Below are 21,986 nucleotides of genomic sequence, written 5' to 3'. Positions count from 1 at the left end.
CCTGAATCCTTATCAGGAGTTGTGGAAGAAAACTTCTCTTGCAGCCTCAGTTTTTAGGGATAAACACTGAGAACTGTCACCTCTGCAGAATATTCTTCAATTCCAAATAATTCAGATTGACCTACTAAGGACTCTCCAGATCAACTGGATTTTATCAATTCCCATCAGTTATTACTAAACACTATGGACAACAAGCAAAGATTTTCTGCTCATTTTTCTCTCTTGTACCCACCACAATTCCCACTTCTGCTGAGTGTGAAGGAATAATTTCAGTACCACCATGAGATTGCCACAGGTATCTTAAGTTCAATGCAAGAATTTTGCTAATGGATTCAAGCAGCAAGCAATTTCTGTTAACAAAAGGCCAGCTTGAACTCCTCAGAAAGAGAAAAAAGCATCAAGAATGAAGAAAATAACTTTCCTCTCTCCCACACGCACAAGTCATCAAATTGTTCCAATCATTTTCAGAGCTAAGGGCTTTTTTCTTCTATGGGTGAAAGAGGTGAATGGAAGGGGAGGAGAATAAGTAATATACTATCTCCTGAGAGAGGCCAATTCTGGGAAGAATAATTCCAAGTAGATTTGTAGAAATTGGAAAAAAGAGAGTGAGAACATGCTAGAAGAAGGCTTCCTCTAAACCAAAAAAGAACAGTGTCAGTGATTTAATTCAATACTTTCCTGTGACCTTTAAAAATTTAATACCTGAGAAAAGCTGTGAAGGATTCAATAGCTCACAGTTTATGAATCCTTTGTGGAATAACCACACTAACACTATATACTCAAATAAGAGAGAGGATAGAAAGTGACTAGACTTCAATAGAGACAGAAGATAAAACAGAACAGAGACATTAAAATAATGCAGACAAACAAGATGGAGAAACAGGAATGCCAAACCTTAAAGGAGGACGTTGATGTGACAGATGTTTCAGAAACTCCAGCTAATGAAGACTATCACTGGGAAATTATTGCCAGCACAAAAGTTCATCGAGTCAAAATAATTTGTTAGTGTAGAGGATTCTGCTATCCATGAGAGGTGCCTTACAGTTAAATCAGATAAACTAACTCTATCAAAACATATCACAAGATCCATATGCATTGAGATTTCAGGTGCAACCAATCTACTTTCACATACTGAGGCAAAAGAGGCTGAGGGACACAGCACATTATTAATAAAAGATTTCAATTCTTTCCAAGTACATGGGACAGCTGTTATGTTTCAAATAAGATGCCAAAGTCCTAAGAAATCTTTTAATCTATATATCACACCTGACTACTTTATAGGAGAGCAAACGTAACATCAGAATACAAAGCAAAACAAAGACCAGTAAGGGATGATTTCTCACCATCTCACCCTATAAAGAGAATAAAGAGACATCAAATGAAATTAGCAGGTGGTAGATTCAAAATAAAATAGAGTGGGTACCTATTCCCCAACAGGACATCCAAGATACAAAACTCCGAGCCACAGGTTGTGCTACAGATGCCAAAGTGTACAGGGCTGAAAAAGAAACTGGGGGAAAAAATGGGAGCAAAACCTATCCTTTAAATTAGATACTAAATATGAGAATACCACTGCTCACTCCAAGAACCCTTGTGCAATAGGTCACTGAAAAACTACTAGGTCAATATAGAGGGACAATAATACAGGTTAGTTCATCCTTGCACTTCTCCCTGCAAAAAGCAGGGCAGGGGGAAGCACTGAACTTCAATAATGAAAAGTCAAAGCACTTCAGTGCCTGTCTCCTGCTTTGTGCACTCTGAGGCTTCTGAGACAACAGGGGCTGCTGTCCTTGCTTCCACACATGGCTGAGCTTGATGGGCTGTTCCAGCACCTGGGCCCCTCCCGGAGGCCTCTCACCCCCACAGAGGTGAGGAGGCTGCACAGGGGGATGCTTGGCTGCCTGCTGCAGCTCTCACCCAGCACCCCTGTGCTGCCAACACATCCCCTGCAGCCAACAGCTCCAGGACCAAACAGCCCAGGAGGCAAAAGCAGCAGTGAGGGATGGCTACACTGGCCCCAGTGTCACCATATCCTCCAGGTGAGCCACTGGGAAGCACCCGGGTTGCCAGAGGGGCTCCAATGTGATATTTTGTTACCTTGTCCTTCCCAGTGCTAGAATCCAGCCAGTGCCTGTGGACCAGGGACACTGAAGCCTGGACATTCAGCACTGTTATCTTTCTCAATAACTTTCTCAGTTATTGAGAGTTTGGCCTTTACCAAACCAAGAATCTGCATTCCCTGTACTCTTCTGAGCAGAGTTTCCCCATCTAGTATCTATTTAGTGGGCACACACATCAGTTTATTCTGTCTTCTTGCTTATCCTTTGCCCAGAGAACTTCAGCTTTGCCCTCCTTGCATGCTTCAGAGCCCGCTTTCAAGCACTCCTCTGCAGGCCCACTGGAGATAGGACGATGGCTAGATGTGAAAAGGCCATTCTTAACAGAAGACTTCACACAGCTTATGAAAATATGTGCATTTAGGAATTTGTTTATTTGTGTGTTTGACTTTAATTTATATTCCAGTTTTTAATTTATTCTCTGATCCATTTCAGGCTATGGAGATTGTTGCACTGTCATATCTGCTTCACAGCACACCAATGAACAGAGCAGCTCATGACTACCAGTTTAGGAACTTCCAACACCCACCTTTTGTTTTCCAAGAGTAACACAAGCTGGATGGAAGTGTTTTGCTGAGGAATTGGCATAGACAGCCTTTGCAGCAAATCATGGCAACAATCCTAGTACCACTTTTGTGGATGGCCCCAGGAGGAATATAGAATCACAGAATGGCTGACAATGGAAGGGACCCTAAAGACCACCTAGTTCCAATCCTCCCTTTCCCCATTATTGGCAGGGATGCCACCCACTAGACCAGGTTGCTCAAAGACCCCTCCAGACTGGCCTTGAACACTTCTGGGAATGGGGCATCCTCAACTTCTCTGGGCAACCCATTCCAATGCCTCACCACCTTCAGAATAAAGAATTTCTTTCTAGCATCTTATCGACATCTTTTTAGCTTAAAACCACTCCCCCTTGTAGCTCAATGGTAGTTTTGAGATACTTTTTCCATTTCCTTTATCCTTGGCTGTTTGAAAGTGTAAAGGAAAATGAAATGTTAAAGAACTTCAGCACAAAAGATGTGAAATTTCAGAATTCTGTAACTTTCTCTCTTTCCTTTAAATAAGCACTCTCCCTTAAGGCTGTGACCTGCTTTGTTGCATGGCTTTTTAACAATACAAACTTATTGGAACAGTAAACTGGTATCACAACGGACCAGATGCTGCTTGGCCCATTACGAACACCACAGCAATACAATATTCTCTTCCTGTGTACTTAATAAGCCCCAAGCCATGAAATAAACCCCAAAAGTAACTATTTTTAATAAGTCTCAAATTAAATAAAGAATAGTTTAAATATCTCTGCTTTTAAGCTTATATTGACAATTTGAAATGCAAGGGAATTCTGTTCTATTCCCACATCTGGTTCTTCCAATGAACCCTATGAAGCAAGAACATTCCTATGAATCAGGAAAAAATATAATGAAAATTACAATTATGATTCATTCATACTAAACTGAGTATTTTGTCTTCCTGGTAAATTCATCTTCCCCTTTACACATCTATAAATATATATCCACCAAACTAAAACTGATCTATTCAATTAATCCTGCATATCACACTAAATAGAATAAGCTTACAAGTTTGACCCCAGAAAATAACACCACCTTATGAAACTACCTTTAAAGAAAAAAGAAAATGTTTCAAAAACATGGGGTGATACACAGTGAATATACATGCTACAAAATCAAGAACTACATATAATAAAATAATGCTGTAGTAGAGATAAATAAAATTACTCTTTTTGTTGTTCTTCACTACCAACACAGGTCAATTACTAGAACTCACATAACACTCAGGCCAGACAAGAGACCTTCCAGTGTCACACACACAAAAAACCCCAAAAACATAAAACCCCAAATCACAAAAAAACAAAAGGGAAACATGGACAGAATTAGAAGTGAAGGATTTACATTATGCCACCTTAAAAGTCAGCTTTCTACATCATTTGCTTATTTCCTCTGTTTGGAAAACTGCCACATTTCTTCCTGAAGCATTTGTTAGGAAAGATTTTCTTGATGATGCTTCTGCCCCTTACATAGATTTCTGAGATCTTGTTTTTCTATGATATACAAGTGGAACACAAATGCCTCAGACCTGAGAAGCTTTGCAATAACTGAAGTAAAACAGGTTATGACAGCTAAGTATAACAAGTATCTTCAGTAAGGAATTCCAAAATAATTTGGGCAAGGAACAGGAGAAAAGGTGCCCATAAACTCTGACATTTTTCAAGCTACAGCTTAAAATGTGGGGGTTCTGTCTTGGGGAGGAGGGAGGGGGTGATTCTAAATTTTTACATGTAAGCAAAACAGTGTTATAAAATTCTAGCAGGTGTCACCTTCTCCCAGTCATCTATTGTGAATACTGAAAGAAAAGTCATAATGTGAAATAAGTACAATTTTCAGTAACAGTTTGGTTCAAAGTCTCCTAGAGTTTTAGTACATTTCTTATTGTGTTTTACAGTAACAAATTACATTAAAACAAAGATTTCCTGGAGGCAAGAAGAAATGGCTTTTCATTGCTTATTTAAAACAAGTAATGAGTTTGGCAAGCTACAAAGACAACAGAGATGGAAATGAAGTTTTAAGCAGCACAATTTCTGCCTCACAGAACTGCAGCTAATGTAAGGCACAGAATGACCACAGACATAGTGGAGAGAGTTCTCCTGTATGATCTCAACACAGCTGGATGAGAACATTTCTTAGCAGTAGAATAATGCACAACACAAGTTCAAGCATTTTTTATTTTCTCCGAAGTGTTGCCTCTCTCCCTTTGCTCAACATAGCAGGTGCAAGAATGGCAGTCTTGTTTTCCCACTGGAAGAAGACTGCTCCCTGAGATGACCATAACTTTTATTAAAAATAGGGTAGTAACAAAACAAAAATATTAGACACAAGTTTTATTCTGTCTATATTAAAAAAGAAATCTTATAAACTAAGAATTGTCATTAAAAGAACCATATTTTCAGAAAGAGGGTTAAGAAATGTCACTTTCATTTCATACACTGTAGTGCTGCAAGATGATTTGACAAGCCACAGAGGGATTTTGCTGCTGCTCAACAGTACCTTTCACAATAAGATCTCCCAAAACACTTACCAGCAAGAAATTAACTGATATTCCACAAAGAAAAAAAAAAAAAAAAAAAAAAGAAAGAAAGAAAAAAAACCACCACTAGCAAACTACTAGTAAATGTAAGCTTTCCACAATGCTGTACAGTGCTGAAATCTGTGAAAACTATGAGCTACCAAAGTTATAGGAAAAGGACTCCAAAATATTTTGCCTCATTCAGTCATGTTATTCTTTGCATAAAACCCATCCTGACCTACAACCAAAAATCCATTCTTTTTTTCACCAGCTTTCAAAAACTGCCCTACTTAGCAACAAGGAACATATCCCACACCTAACATACCTCTTTCTGTTTCTTATCATATGGAATATTACATTTTCCAAGTAACTCCTTTAAACATTGTGACTATGATTGATACCTCAGCTGTCTGTGAAATCATTGTATTTCCTTCCCCTGCAACCTGCTTGCATTCTCAAGCCTCTGGTTTCAGGAACCTTGGACTCAGATTTAAATTCCTGCCAAGTTGTTGGCCTGAACTAATACAGAGCTTTTTTTCACCCTTTCTAGTATAACAAATTGAGAGCTTTGAATTGAGGCCGTGCTCTTTTTTCTGAAGTTTTGTCTGTCAACAACAGCATTTAAGAATCTTTAACTGTAGAAGCACCTGATCAGTGCAGGACCAATACAATTTCCATTGTGCTGCAGGGACTCCCAGAAGTTTGTTACCAAGGTCTCCTAAGCAGGTAAAAAGAGGAAGGTTTACGCAACTACACTGTTAACAATTATATAAGATTTCTTGGGCCTAGAGTTCAGTCTGTATTATATTTTAGAAAAATCCTGGAATAAAGAAACAAACACAAAAGCCCACCTGGCTTACGATAAAAGCAGCCACCAGAAGTTTTCAGCAGAAGCCCATGATTTATTCCCATTAACTATTGTAAGCAGTGCAGATGAGGCATTTAAAATAAGAAAATTATAAGGTGTACATTTCTAGAGTACAGAACTGTATTCTAAATACTTTATATAGTAAGGAAAAAAAAAAGAAGCAGGGAGTAGCTTTTACCACGATTAATTTTGATTCTTTCAAAATGCAGTGACATGGCAGCTAGGAGTAAGGCTCTGAACCAAACAGGGAAAAACCATAACAGTGCTCTTCATTTGTCTTTTATACAAAAATGAAAAAAGTTTCATTTGTACTTATTTCACACAAAAAATTTCTTAAACATTTACCAGTTATGCTATGTTTTAAAAGAATTCATCAGAAAAATCTTCTTTCTCCATCACCTCAGCCAAAGGTACCATTTGATGAAGTACACTGAGCAAATTTACATAAAGCCTCTGTGATGGTGGATAATCAGGCACAAGGTTAAAACACCAGGTGACAGGTTTTTCCCAGCAAAAGATGCATTTAGTTAATGGCATCTCTTAATGTAATTTTACTAAATTCACCAGAAAAAGTGAGAAAGACCTGAAATGAATTCAGTAGTTCAATAAATTCACTTCAGAATACTTCTAATACATGAAGAAACAGTTTGCTGACCATACTGTAAATCTAAACATTAGAATCTTTTCTTTTAAATAAAATTAATTCAAGATTCTTAGGTATATGGAAAGTGGTTAATCTTGTAAATCATTTTTATTGGCCAAAGCTTTAATCACAAGGCACTCAAATGATTATAGTGAACTTTATATATCCACTAAGGACTGAGTTGAATTTTGGCATTAGATGTAGAAGAAAATGAATATATTTTCTGCAGCTGAATCCACTGAAAGTATATACTTGAGCTATGATTTCCAACTAATATAAAAATTCATCAGCAATTCTCAGGACAAAAAATGGTGAAATTTCTCCCAGCAAGGCAAGAACTCCTAAATTACTATTTTTGGAGGTTAAGTTCAATATTTATGAAAAGAAATATTAATTTCCACATGTAAAAAAATGAAAATCCACGTCATGTTCTATTCTTGCTACTCCAACTGAGTGCATGTCACTTACACACAGAAGAAAAATAGCACATAATTAGACATTTTAGAACAAGCAGGAGAATTACCTGAAGCTCTGAGACTTAATTGCATCAAGATAATGCTGCTGACAGGGATGCTCAGAAATTATGAGTCAGACATTGGACTCTTGTCACAAAATGGTCACACAAAAGCCTGAGGATTCAAAAATCTGCAGGAATTCAGGAGTAACCAAGGTATGTGTCAACAGAACAGCCCAACTGAGAAGGAACAGGCTAATAGGGATTACTTTCCTTCTTACAGTAGTGAGAAAGTAAAGAAGAACAAAAAGAAAAACCAGTTTCTCTCCTCAAAGGAAAAAGACAAGCAACAGTGTTGGGATTTCCTTCCAAGATAATGTTGTTGTATCAATCTTGTGGGACACAAACTTCCAGTTATCTTTGTCCTACGTTGCTTACTGTATTTAATAATCTTTTTAATCCTCAGTTGAATAATTCTCTAAAGTGAAACTTTAGATGCTCTATTTTCAGCAAGCTATCAGATCTCATTGTTGTACTTTGTGTGAGTTTTCTAAAGAATAAAAATGCCTTCTTGTCTCTTCTGGACTCTGACACAGGCATTCTGAGGAGCCTCAGACATTATAAAGCAAAAGAAAAAAAAAGCTTGAATAAAAAAAAATCCATTAACGTGAGTGCTGGACATGAACCTTGAAAGTCAACCACAGCTACAAGCTCAATATGCTAATCAGCAATGCTGTCACCAGCACCATGAAAAGACTTTGTAACACTTTAAAAGACTTCTAACAGAACAACTGTCTCCTGCAAAGATGTGAATGGCAGCCACTTCCAACAGAAGTAGCAGCAGCAGCACTGCCCTTCTTACACAGTTCTTTAAAAAGGTTTTAAATATTTAGCAAAAGGTTTTAACAGCACTCTCCCACTGCCAATTAGCAGCAGCGATACCATTTAAATATTTGATGATGACAACACTAAAAGTAAATAAATTAAAGTCCAATTTAGTATCACAATATTGCTAAACCTTCATTATGTTACAGTGGATCTACACATTTGACTGGCACACATTTGGAGTACTATTTTAGTCCAGCACTGCAAAAAATGAATAAAACAGAAGGGAAAATATATATAAAAGAGCACCAGAACAAAAAAAAGCATAGAAAAGCTTCAATAGGTGGAACAACTAAAACATCAAGATTTTTTAGTCCAGAAAAAGAAATTACATGAAGCAAATGTGAGGAACATCTCTCACCTCCTTTGTGTAAAAAAGAAAGTGTTGTTCTAACATAAGAACCAGGGGATACCAGGTAAACAACTAAAAAGCTGCCTAGTAAAACCATGCAAAGAAAAAAAAAAAACCAAAGAGGGAAAAAGAAGACTTCTTCACACAACATTTAGTTAAGAAACTGCCATAGGATGTTAAAAGCTGCCAAAAGTCAAACTGGCCTTTGAAAACTAATGGGGGGAAAAAAGCACCTGTAAGGATTAAATGTGCCTTAGCTCCAGATCACTTAAGGCTGGAAGCAGATGTCAGGAAAGGAGGCTTTTTCCATTCTCCCTGTTGGAGGCAACATCATGAGCCAAATGGACTTTTCAGCCTTACCCAGGCAGCCATCCTTAAAATTCACAAGGGCTGGGAGAGCTTTTGAAGGCTGGGGGAAACAGATGCATTTAGCCCAAGCTGTGCAGCCAGCTTTCATCACACACAGGTTCAAGCCCCAAAGCCTGTGGGGCTCCAACCCTTCCCAGTGTGAAGGCTGAGCACCCTGGCCTGGGCTCTGCACTCCCCTTCCATCACTCCTTTCCTGGGACTCACAGGCAGACACCAGGGACTGCACAGAGCACACCGAGTTCTGCTCTGCTCCAGCCCTTTGCTGGGAATAAAAGGTTCCCCAGCAGCTGTTCCAGACAAAAAGCAGAGTGTGGCCAGGCTGTTACTGCTGAAGCAGGAAGGCCAAGCTGTATGAAGGATGCAGAGAGAGCCAAGAAGAGGAGGGACGAGCAGGCAGGGTAACACAACAGATGAGGTGACAGACACGAACCGGATCCAGGCCAAGCAGGCCAGTGAAAGACCAATGCTATCAATTCCAAAGCATCTTCCTGAATCTACAAAATACCACAAGGTAATTCTTATAACAACTGAAAGCATTTGGTGCCAAAAACCAATGCTATCAATTCCACAGTATCCTTCTAAACCTACAAAATACTACAAGGTAATTCTTATAAGAACTGAAAGCATTTGGTGCCAAAGACCAATGCTATCAATTCCACAGCATCTTCCTAAATCTACAAAATACCACAAGGTAGTTCTTATAACAACTGAAAGCATTTGGTGCCAAAGACCAATGCTATCAATTCCACAGCATCTTCCTAAATCTACAAAATACCACAAGGTAGTTCTTATAACAACTGAAAGCATTTGGTGCCAAAGACCAATGTATCAATTCCACAGTATCCTTCTAAACCTACAAAATACTACAAGGTAATTCTTATAACAACTGAAAGCATTTGGTGCCTTCCCACTACACCACCACTCTCAGAGCGGATTCCACACCAGGCTGGCTGCTCCCTGAAGAAGGACCAAGCACGAGGCACATGGAACACATTATTAAAGCTGAAAAGTGCTAACCTCCAACAGTGCTTGTGAAACACATCTCTGCAACTACTGCAACTGGGAAGAACAACGAGAAGTTAAAGGACACTTGGGTTTAACAAATGTAGTACATCCAATAAGCCATGTAAAGTCCTTGGAAGGGGGGGGTCTTCAAAACCAAGGAGTCCTATTATACAGGGACTCAAACTACTCATGTCTGATCTAGCTTTCTCCACTATGTGGTAGTAACGTGCCATGCCTAAATACATTCTCATTTCACATAAATATTAGCCTTGAACTCTAGAATAACCCTGGCTTTTTGCAACAAACTGCCATCAACATATCTCAAAAAAATCATTATTTAGGGACCAGCCTCTGTAAACAACAAAATACATTTCAGTTGATTCAAGCCATTACCTGAAGTAATTTATTTCCAACTATTATTGAGTTTTTCCTGCCTTATGTAACAAAAATGTAAGTATTTACATTGTAAACATCAATATTGCAATAATGTAAGTATTATTTCAGCAACTCAGAAACTAACATTTGCTACAATAGGTACATGAAAGAGATTCATTCTGCTTTAAGTTTACTAAACAAAGAAGCATGATAGAGTATACAAAGTCACTGTCTTGCATTTTTTTTTGTGTTCCTGTACTGTTCACAGGAGTTACTTAAAATCAATAAAAAACTGCCTATCCTAAAACCCCCAACAATAGGAAAGAAAACATTCTTAACAAAAGCTTCAACACAAGCTGAATTCCTGTCCTTTTAGTCCAAACTACACTTTGGTAATACAAAGCAATGAGATTATATTTTTCTAAATAAGCAGCCATTCACATTTAATTTTACGGAATGCAGCTAGAGCAAACAGTTGGACACATGAAACTCTTTTATCACAAGGAACTAGGTAATTAAATATATAAAACATCCCCGCTTTTCCATCATAAGAGGTACTTCACAAAACAAAACCAGGCAGACCATTCTGCTGCTGCAGAATTTCACAATCATTCTTCCTCTCCTCTCCTACAGTAAAAAGGGCAGTAAAGGAGGGGGATATGTTCACAGATGCTAAAACATCAAAGCACACACAGAGCTGTATAATGCTCTGGGTTTTTTTAGTGTAAGCAAAATAATAATGCTGGTAAGAAAAAAAAAAAAATATTAAAAAAATAGGGGGAAAAGTCATAATCACAGAAACTCAGCCATAAAAGTATCTTGAAAATTCTGTGGATGTGTTTTTTACCAAAAAAGCAGCAGTATTCTGCAATACTGATATATAATACTGATTATACCAAAATGAAACACCTAAACAAGTTTCTTTTGTTAAAGATTTTTAGACTTAATTTTGAAATCCTGCTTAATATCTTGCTATTTTTTATTGTTCATTTGATAAAACTGTCAGCTGCTGTTCTGAAAAGAAGTTGGTTTGTTTGTTTAAAGACACTTCCTGTCTGCCTCCACTTATTTCCAGAATGTGAATATTTGGTATCTGAAAAGATCCCTGAGCACGGTATACAATCTGAAGTACTCAGGGATATTTTATTACTTACTCCAAAAGGCCAAATGACATTAGAAGGAAACCCAAGAGAGGCAGAAATGAATCACAGCTATTTTACTTTCCCAAGGATGCACCAGGTAACACTGTGGCCTCAGTACTGCCAATTTCCAGTCACTCACTCTAATGCACCCTTCAGTGTTTTGACCATTCATGTTTTGTGGTCTAGGAGGAAACAAGTGAGTGAATCAGGGATGTTCCTCTTTAGAAACAAGGGACACTTGAGTCTGTACACACAGCTCTGTCAAAGAAGCAATTTAAGCAGATATTAAGAGATGTACTGCAGTCAAGAGGACGGGCAACAATCCTCTCAAAGGACTGCTTCGTGCACAGTCCTCTACAACAGGGAAAAGCAAGTGCAGCATGGCACTGCCCCTTGTTTCAAAGGCATGCCAGATGTGAAGATCCACTGTAAAACAGTAACAATACTCTTCATAAACACAGCTGCAAAACAGGGAAAGAGGCCACTTGCTACTTATTCTCCTTAAACACAAACAAGCCAGCCCCTTCCAAAGGGCCCTTTTTGTGCCAATGCTGCAATCCAGTAATAATAATAATAATATCATCAATTTGTACTTACCAACAATTATTTTAATATATTTAGAAGGAATAATATTTTCTCATAAATTGTATTTTTGAACTAGATTCTGCAACACCATATTGCTCTATTTAAAGGTGGTAAAGATTACACATAACCAATTTTTATTTTAACCATGGAATATATAATTTGATCTTGTACCAAAGTTTACAATCACTTAACAACAACAGCAAAAACAAAAATCACATACCACATATGATAAAATGAGAGCATCATTAAAATAGGATGTTTACCTGAAGGTGGAAGAGCTGCATGTATGTTAGAAGGTAAGTTAAAACTAGAAAGAACCTGGCAAATTGAAGGTATAATCTGAAATAATTAGAATGCAGTTAGTAGGACAAGTACAAGTTTTTTGCAGATGATTGCTTTTGCCCATTACAAAGAGGAGCAATCAGGCAGCAGCCTGCATAGAAGGATCATAATGAAAAGGTGATTAAAAGACAAAAGCATCAAACTGAATTTTATTAACAGTTGATCCTGTAGCAGAGCAGTGGAGCAGAGTAGACTGACCTCTTGAGGTCTCTTCCAGCCCGATTTTTAAACCTTCTTCAATACATATACATTGCTAATTTTTATCACATTTTTATTATTTCCTCTTCTCCATGTATATTACACATAAATTATTATATATCTTTCGTCCCCCAAAATTGACCTGCTAATCTGTTTATATTTACACATATAAATTTTGAACATAATCCCATGTTTGAGTGAAAAGATAAATAATTTAGAATCCATGTACTAATAATATGTCTTCCAAATTAATTTGGCCCTTAGAGATTGATAATTGGTGAATTTTATATAAGGGCTTTTCCTAACAGAGTCAGTGCAACTAATACAAGCATTGATGGTAATATCACCCAGCAAAGGCTATATATAAAAGCAAAAATATATCCCAGCAAAGGCTGGGAAACTGCACTATTAATTTGTCCTGTCAGTCTCTGTTTAAATTCTTTTAATCTTCCATGAATGTAGTCAAATCATGGGAGCACAGTGTATTATTTGTGAGCCATGGGCAGGACACCACTGCTCTAATTCCTAGTTTAAAAATAGGTTAAACTAGTCATGTCACTGATCAAGCCTGATAATAGGCATAAGTAAAAATCTCATCAGGTATTCATAATGATTTTCAATTCCATTAATTAATTTTTCACCACTGAACAGACTGAACATGTTTTGTGGATAGTCTAAGGTTTTGTGGGGAGAGGGAGTGGAGGAGTTGTTATTACTCACACTAGCCAAGCTCTTTACTCAGTCAAGGGAAATACATAGATAAGCTCTTCCAGAAGAAAAGTCAGAGAAGCTAAATTCATCCAAATTTAGAGCCTGCTTCAAGCCAGCTTTTGGAAAAAGTACTTCTCTTCATGGACTATGGTATATAAGCTAACTAAATCACATAAAGGCAGTATCCTCATGTATACATTTCTACAAACAACTTCTTTTAATGTGTTGCACATCTCCAAATAAAATTTTGATTACTGTGGTCTACAGAAACTACTCATGCCAATTAAATACATTGCACAACATACCCACTCAGTGGCTGTGGCACACAGTGTCACAGTTAACAAGTAGGAAACTGCCTGATACATAGGTCTAATGTATATATGCAAATACTTAAGGTATACAGCTTTTGTATCACAGAGGATATGCTCTTTATGGTGTTAAATATTCTTTCAAAAATATTCAATTTTTTAAAAAAATAGGAAGTCAGTACAAAATCAGTAGTAGAGGATGGAGAAGGAATACAAATATGGATAGGTGCTGGTAACCCTCTATAATCTAGCTGGGAGTCCAACAAATCACAGAGACAGCACCTTCTAAAAGACAGCTGCAAGACTCATGGAGCTGCAAGTAGCTATTCAGGTCTCTCATGCTGACAAACCAGAGATATAGGACAGATCTGCATTAAAACAAAAAAAAAAGCTAAGAAACAAACAAAAACAAATCCAGAAATTGCCTCTCAGAAAAAACGACACTTTGGCTGCATAGTTGAATGGCTGTCCAGGGTAAGATGTAGGGGGAGCTCAACTATCACAGCCTTCTTTCCTAAATATATGCCTTTTTTTGTGCTGTCAGTTTTGGTGTCAATTAGCACATGTGCTCTAGGCAAAATATCTTGTACTGCTGGGACACCCATGTCCTTCTTTCAAAGATCTTCTGTCACCAGAAGGAATTCAGCTGATACTGTCACATTTTGTTTCCAAGGGGAAGGGCACGAGTAAACCAAATATGTTGTTTCCTTCTTTCCTCTCCATGGCTGTTTTCTTTGAAATTAAGGAACCTTAGCATCTTTGGGCCAAATCAAATTTACTTACATCATTACACAGGTTTCTTTGCAATATGAAAAATGATTGAAAGTCAGGTAATTTCATATACTTTAAACTGTGTCCAGCAACCTAATTCCTTGATATTCTTTCAGATGGAAGCCAAATATGTATGACCTATTCCTGGGCCTCCGTGAAGACTTGCAAATGTTGTGGCTAAGATAATTTCGGACTGCAGAGAACCTAAGTCCACTAAAAATGCTACATTAGAGCTTACCATGAATGCAAAAGAGTTTCTATTAAAGCCTTTAAAACAAACATAGTTGTAGAAAACACTGTCCAACATTTTCCATCTTTCATATTTTTTACACCTGATACAAATGGGTTTACAGTATGAACTACAGATCACAGAAGACTGAACAAGTTAGCAGCATATTCTGGCACTCTAACAAGAAAGAAGATCTTGATGTACATGCTGTCTAAATCCCCTGTCATAGAAAGACATGGATATGTTTAGTTTCAAAGCAAAGCTCTGCTGAAAATTATACCCCAGAGTATCTACCTGCTAAATTTGGTTCCTCTCTTCTTACAGCCTTTGAAAGATAGAAGTTTACAATGCTCAGCAAGTACATGACTTTACAGAATGAAAGCTTGAGTTTAGACACATAAGCAAAAAGGAAAGATGCAAATTTGTTTAAGTTATCAGCCAAGAAATTTATTGATACTGTGATCATTATTGGTATATGCAAAAAAACCACCCTGAACTTTGCTTCCACACACATGTTGATAAAAACATTCCTGCTCACAGAATGCTAAAGCCGCCTTTCTCCATGTGTTTTTCACTGCTGCCTCCCTAAATAACTGCAGTCTCTCCTAAGTGTATCTATTCTCATTTTATTACTGCAACCTGTCTCCTAACAAAGACATATTTATCCCCATGGATCTCTTCCTGTCTAGGTCTATAGCTTTGGGAAACCATGAGGTTCTGTAAGCATTTATTGGACACCCCTGGAAGCAGGCAGCTCCGAGGAAACATACCCATACACCACAAGTCACTTGCTGCCTGAACGATTCTCAAACGCCTACCACCTCAAAGTCTCTTTAAGAAAGGCGTGGAGGAACCTCACACAAAAATAAAGCAAGCTCACTGCCAGCTGTCAGAGAAGCTAAGAAAAGTTCACAGGATGCTTAAACCCACTTTGAACTGCAAGATGTAAATTATTTTCACAGAATATTATAGGAAATGTTGTAGGAAATTACATAATAGGAAACCACAGCTAGCTGCACCAAGGAAAATATTATGGAGAAACAAAACAGTCACCCCAAAACCTGCTACATACAAACAAGTGGTATATAAATTAGTTCACAAGTCAGGTATCCAAGAACCTTAATCCCATGGATGCACAATGTATCATCACTATTGCCTCTTGAAAAATCAGAATCTCATAAATACAGAGAATAAGAAAGTGAAAAAGTCTCTATAAACACATGTATATAGTCCCTGGCCCTCAAATTTGGTTCAACAAAGGCAATCAATAAAATAGATGATTCCATAAAAATTGCTACAAATTCAATACAAATTGCTACAAATTGAATTTAATCCTTTCAGCCTAAACACAGCTGATACATGAGAGTGAAAGGCCAAGTAAACTACTATGTATAAAGACTGCGTTACTTTTTCCAGTAATAGCAGCTGCAGCACCTGTCATCATCCTAGGTGACACCTCAGCCTCGAAGGGTAAATCATATTATATCAAACGAGAAAGAAAAAGTCAAAATTAACAGGTGCACAAAAGAAATAAGACAGAAAAAATATGGAGCTACTGGAAAAAGGGAACAGACACTGCAAGTGAGAAAGGAAAGGGAAAAAGGCAGCAACTGCTCTTCTCAGAGTTATGAAAATAGACAGCCAATGGAAGCACAGACTGAAACCAAAATAAAACACGGATCTGCGCTCCTGATTTTCATGCACAAACATTTGGTTCTAAAGAATTTAATCTGAACTAGAACTATTATTCAAATGTCAAATTTCCATTTGTGACCCAAGCACCTACACAGTAATTGGCAGACACAACATTTAAGTACTAGATATTCCACAAAGGTGCATTTTACATACCAACTACAAAGTCATGTTTTGCATGAATGTAGTCCCTGGACCTCAGATTTGGTTCAAGAAAGGCAATCAATTTTTTCGTGTTTTGCATGAATGTATGAAATCTACATCTGCATGGAACAGACCCGCTCCTTAAGGTTACCTTGTATCTTCTTTAAGAGCAGTTATAAGCTATTAAAACTCCAGGAACACTTTCCAAAAGCATATTACATCTTACTTTTCCCATTCTTTACAGACTTCTGCTCTACAAGAGCAGGCAAGAAGCATCTTCAGGTTTACTACCCATGCCAGATATTCCATAAGGTTTCATAGTGAAAACCAGGCACCAACACACCTGGACTCAAACCACCTGAACCGCTGAACTAAGCAGGCAAAATCATAATCAGAATATATTTAGACAAGTGATTTTTCCCAGAAGTATGACAATAGTCATATCTAAAATAAATATGGACCACATAACTTTAAATGCAGTGTTGCCACATTTTTCCACCTGAGATAATTATTCAAATAATAACAGAAAGTTTTAGTAATCAGTTCTTGGCTGCTGCACAGATTACTGCTCACATCTGCAAAATGGTATTCAGGAGCAATAATAGCAGAAAGTTGAATAATTTTGTATTCCAAAGTGCTGTCATTCCTGTAGAAACTAAGAACCTTGACTCGGGTATCCATGAAATGTAATTCAAAACCTATTTCCTTATCTCATGCTTCTTGATCTTAATATATCACAAATCCCTAGGTACTATGACCTTGCTTGGTCCCCAGAGAGGCAGAAGGTTGCAGAATAATTAAATCATACACTACAAAGTAGTAGAACAGCACGGTACACACTGCAAACAACACTACTGTCTTTCTTGGGGTACCACAGAAGAAACAAGAAACTGTTAAGAAGTAAAAGACCTGTAAAAAAAAGAGTGAAGAATGAAATTATTCCAATACTGAGCTCAGCTGCCCCCTGTCCATTGTTATGATTTCTTTAGCACACACACACACACACCCAGCATCACTGCTCAAACAGGAAGGGTGGGTACAGCCTGTCAAATGTGTTCCACTGCTCACTGCCCTTGCTCTCCCCTTGGTTTTTAAAGCAAGGCCCAGGAGACGGTAACACAACTTTCAATACACTATTGTGCATTGATATTCTTGATATTCTGCACATTTTTCTATCCAAGCAACAGAACAACAGAGCTAATGGGTAAAACACGGACCGATTGTGTGAAATTTATGCTCTAACTGTGGTGAATTGTGTGTGTTTTGTTTGGTGTTGTGATGGTGTTGGTTTTGATTTTGGCGTGGGGAATTCTTTTCTGTTGATGCGACTGACACTTGTGAAGACTGCATGATGGATGCGGTTTTTAGTGATAAGGGGTGGAATGTCTCTTGGGTTTGCATGACAAGATTTTGGTGGCAGGGGCGCTACAAGGGTGGCTTCTGTGAGAAGCTGCCAGTGGCTGCACCTATGACCGACACAACCAACACCAGCCAGCTCCCAGATGGCCAAGCCGGCCCCACCAGTGACTGTGGCAGTGCCCCTGGGATAACAGACTTAACAGGGGAGGGAAAAAACACTGATCAGAAGCAACTGCAGCCAGAGAAAGGGGGGGACAACAGACAAGTGAACAACACTCCAGACACCGAGGTCAGTGAAGGGGGGGGAAGAGGGGGGTGCTCCCAGGTGCCAGAGCTGAGATTTCCCTGCAGACCCAGAGAAGACCAGGGTGAGACAGGCTGTCCCCTAGCAGCCCATGGAGGACTCCATGGCAGGGGAGCTGGGTGCCTGAAGAGGGCTGCAGCCCTGTGGGAAACCCAACCTGGAGAGGGCTCCTGGAAGGATTTGTGACCCCATGTGGGAGCCACACTGGAGCAGTTCATGAAGAGCTACACTCTGTGGGAAAGACTCAGGCTATAGAAGTTCATGGTCCCTCCCATGGGAGGAGACACTATGCCGGAGCAGGATAAAAGTGTGAGGAGTCCTCCCCTGAGGAGGAAGGAACTGCAGAAATATGTGATGAACTGACCACAACCCTCCTTCCACATCCCCCTGCACCACAGGGGATGGGTAGAATGAAGAAGGGTGCTTTAAGAGTTGGTTTTATTTCTTATTATCCTATACTGATTTGATTAGTAATAAATTAGTTTCCCCAAATTAACTGTAATTAACAAATTACTGTCATGTTTTGTCCTTGACAGTAATTTCTGAGAGATCTCTCCCTGTCCTTATCTCAACCCATGAGCCTTTCAGCCTTTCATTCTATCTCCTCTTCCCTGTCCAGCTGAGGAGGGGAGTGATAGAGTGGCTTTGGTGGGTGTCTGGAATCCAGTCAAGGTCAGCCTACCACAGCTGATTTTGGAAGCATATAAATATCTAAGAAGACAACACATCTAGCTTAATTTAGATCTAGCTGATCTTGATTAAAGTCAGATCTTAAGTACTTGAAGTTGTGCCTCATTTCACAGCTGTTATACCATTGGAGCAATTTCTCTGTGCTCTCTCAACATTTTCATTGGAGTGGGAAAGGTAACCCAATATATATCTCAGGAACCATGGATTTAAGAAACCAAAACAAGCGTCTTGATAGAAATAATTGTATTTTTTAAAAAATCCCATTCCTTTTTGCCCAAGTTACATTCTACCACTGATGCTCCCCCTACCTTTCAAGCTGAAACATAAGCGTTCAGAATGTGCAGAGCTACTTATAAAGATGTTTCTATAGGTGAAGTATAACTCAGCCTACTGCTAAACGAGCTGTCATTTTTAACAAGAAGAATGTTCCCTATTATATACCTTCTCCCACCCCCAGCCCAATGAGAGCCTGAATGTCTCATCACCTGCTGTGTGCCTGTCACACACACAAGCCAATGGAGCCACTAAATTGCTCTGCACAGGTGCATCCCAAATAACAAGCATACTGTGCAATTCACGTCTTTCCTTGCCAGGCTGGTGCCCATGTTGTCTTGTCACAAGCCAGCTAGTTTCTCTCACCTTCCCTAACAGGAGTTAGATCCTTCTACTTTAATAAACCTCAAAACACAACGCCCTGCTACCCCCCCGAGCGTGGATGTATACAAAGCCATCCTCTCACCGTTGTCCACTTCTGACAAAGGAAAAATCAAGTCCCCTCGCCACAGGGGGGAGAAAAAAACGAGAAAGAAAAAAGCTGCCTGTCCTTTCATCTAGAGCCAAGGCTCTGTAAGCCCAGTGTATCGCCCGCATCTCCCTGCCTCTGTCACAGAGAAAAAGACCCCGATGGGGAGGAGCAGGAGCTCTTACCTTAATTATGCTGCTCCTCCGGGGGATGCCGGGTTTGCCTTCTCGTTGTTGACTGGCGGAAAATCCTCTTTCTTTGCTGCTGCTCTCCGGGCTTGCAGGAGGAGCTGATCCCGGCTCTTCACCGGCTCCCGGCTGGGCACAGTCCCCGTTGGAGACCCGGCTGCCCGCACTGTCAAAGCGGGTTCTCCCGCCACCGCCGCCTCCTCCTCCTCCTTCCCCATCTCCTGCCTTGAACGCCACCTTGCCTTGGACCGGCCCCGGGGAGGAGGGCAGCCCCCCGCCGCCGGTGCCGCCACCGCTGCCAAACTCCGCCATCAGCCTCCCTGGCTACGGCAGAAGCACCGCCGCTGCCCCCCTCCCCTCCTCCCGCGGCCGCTCGGCGGTGCCTCTCCTTCCGCTTTCTCTCTATTTACGATCGGGGGATTTTGAGCCTAAGTCTCTCCCCCCCGCGCATTTGGCAGCCGAGGCCGTGTAGCTCCAAGAGGGGAGGGGGGACGGACGAAACGAGTCGGTGGCGGCTCGGCGAGCACCAGTCCCGCAGCACCTGGGGAGGGAAAAAGAGACGAAACGTGACAACCGGTCCTCACACGAGGCGGGGGAGCGTCGCACCGCGGCGCGCTGCCCTGCGCGCACACACGGACACGCGTGGGAGGAGAGGGGCTCTCCGGGGTCCCCGCCCGCACACCCCTGACCCGCCGGGGGCACCGAGCGCAGCCCCGCCGCGGGGACAGGGACAGCGACCGGCCCGCCACGGGGCGCGGGAGGCTGGAGGGGACCGAAGGAACGGAGCTTTTGGGGCTGCTCAGCCGGGAAAACGAGAGGCGTTGATGGCGGTATTTTCTCACCCTGATCCAGCGACACCCACAATCGCTGAAGCAACGAAGCGGGAGCGAAAAGAGAACTTGCAGAACAACACGCCCCAAAGCCTCCGGCCCCGGCCCGGGGGAAAGCCCGTCCCACGCACGGCGGGGACCATCCGCCGCAGCCCCTCTCCGGCCACTACCGGCGGCCAGAAGCGGCGGAACACGAGCAGGCTCGCCGCCGCCGCCCCGCGGGGCAGCCCCCGGGCGCCCTCGGCAACTTTTCTCCCTTCCCGCTGCCTGCCGACATCCAGCCGCTCTAGAGCGGAGACAGCCCGGCCGGGGCAGCAGCGGCACCCCCGGCCCCCGCGGCACCCTCGCCCGCAGCCGCCCGCACGCTGCGGCCCCGCTACCCACCTCAGCGGCGAGCGGAGCCCCCGGCTGCCGCTGCTGCAGGAGCCGCTTTTCCCCTCTCCCCTCCTCCCCGCTATGGTCGCCGCCTCTGCCCGGAGCCGGATACAGAGAGAAACTGATTCATGTGGCTGCTTCCCTCGTTCTCCGCTGCTGCTGCTGCTGCCGCCGCCGCCGCCTTCCCCGGCCCAATGCTCGGCAGCAGCCCCGTGGGGGGAAACGCCAGCAGCTCCGAGGGGAGAGGCAGCCCCGGCCGCCCCCGCGAGGAAACTCTCCGGGGAAGGCTGAGCGAACGATCCGGGCTCGCCCCCCTGCCGCCGCCGCCGCCAGTCACACGGCCGGCCCCGCGCGGATTGGCGGCCCCGCCGCCAGCACCCCCTCCGGCAGCTCGGGGGCGCTCCGCCCGAGGGCAGGACCCGCCCGCCCCTTCCCGCGCCCCGCGCTCACCGGAGGATTCCTCCGCACGCTCCCGCCCCGCGCCTCTCGGCCGGGCTCCGGGCCGGCACAAAAGAGCCCGTGCCCGGCCCCCCGCTCCCGGCCGCATCCTCTGCTCCCCTCCGCGCCGGACGGCGGCTCCTCCCGCCTCTCCCGTCGGCGCCCCGGGCCCTTCACCCGCCCCTGCCCACCCGAGGGGCTGCGGCCGCCCGGGCGCGCAGGAAGGGCGGGGGGCGGCGGTGGAAAGGCTGGAACGGCCCTACTGGGCGCTGACAGCCCAATTAGTCCAATTAGAGCCGTTAATTATTAAAGGAACGAATGTGATGGAGTGCTGGAATATTAAAAGCTTAACGGAAACTGCAATTTGATGGTTGCCTTCAAGCGTGTCCACAATACAGCATGCTCGGCCGACGTGCCCTCACGTACCCCATACACACTCGATTAGGTTTGCTATGAGACAAACAGGAGGCACTTGGTGGAAGAGCAGTAATTCAGAGAGCTGCATATTTATTTTTACCTCTTAACACAGCTGCATGTTGCAAGAGCTTGATATTTCACGATTAAGTTGAATAAAGGGAAATGAAATGCCATAGTTGAGGCACTTGGCCCTTTGCTTGGAATTCAGAAATTGAGTCAGTTCGGGAGACAATATATTGAGAACATGAGCAAAATTGGAAATCGCAGAAATAAGAGTGCAAAGAGTCACACTGAGCAAAGAGACACCTAAGATGGCCCACACCATCTGACCTTCAGCATTTGGCTGAAGTGCTTAATGCAGGAGCTTGA

The 21,986-nt window shown here is 41.8% G+C and overlaps 2 protein-coding genes across 2 annotated transcripts in view; one reads left to right on the top strand and one right to left on the bottom strand.

The window, feature by feature from the left end:
- The window catches only part of PLCL2 (phospholipase C like 2), a 100,384-nt gene extending 79,265 nt beyond the window's left edge, over positions 1 to 21,119 (bottom strand). The window contains exons 1-2 of the mRNA XM_071429300.1: positions 20,772 to 21,119; positions 19,555 to 20,098 (exon numbers count right to left, since the gene is read on the bottom strand). Coding sequence (XP_071285401.1) covers positions 19,555 to 19,869 — 315 coding nt within the window. The 5' untranslated portion in view covers positions 19,870 to 20,098; positions 20,772 to 21,119. The remainder of the gene's footprint in view (positions 1 to 19,554; positions 20,099 to 20,771) is intronic.
- Positions 20,382 to 21,053, top strand: LOC139591348 (uncharacterized). Its single transcript, XM_071429909.1, has one exon. It carries the CDS (start codon positions 20,382 to 20,384, stop codon positions 21,051 to 21,053), a length of 672 nt encoding a protein of 223 aa, XP_071286010.1.
- Positions 21,120 to 21,986: the final 867 nt, after the last annotated feature.

This window comes from Agelaius tricolor, unplaced genomic scaffold (assembly GCF_023055355.1).
Source record: "Agelaius tricolor isolate 1412-34295 unplaced genomic scaffold, bAgeTri1.0.p SCAF_6, whole genome shotgun sequence".
In the NCBI taxonomy this organism is placed as follows: Eukaryota; Metazoa; Chordata; class Aves; order Passeriformes; family Icteridae; genus Agelaius; species Agelaius tricolor.
This window is presented reverse-complemented; position numbering and strand designations above follow the sequence as displayed.

Bases quoted from the DNA above. Each gene is read 5' to 3' on its own strand.
- LOC139591348 (XM_071429909.1), top strand. From the start codon at position 20,382: ATGGCGGTATTTTCTCACCCTGATCCAGCGACACCCACAATCGCTGAA.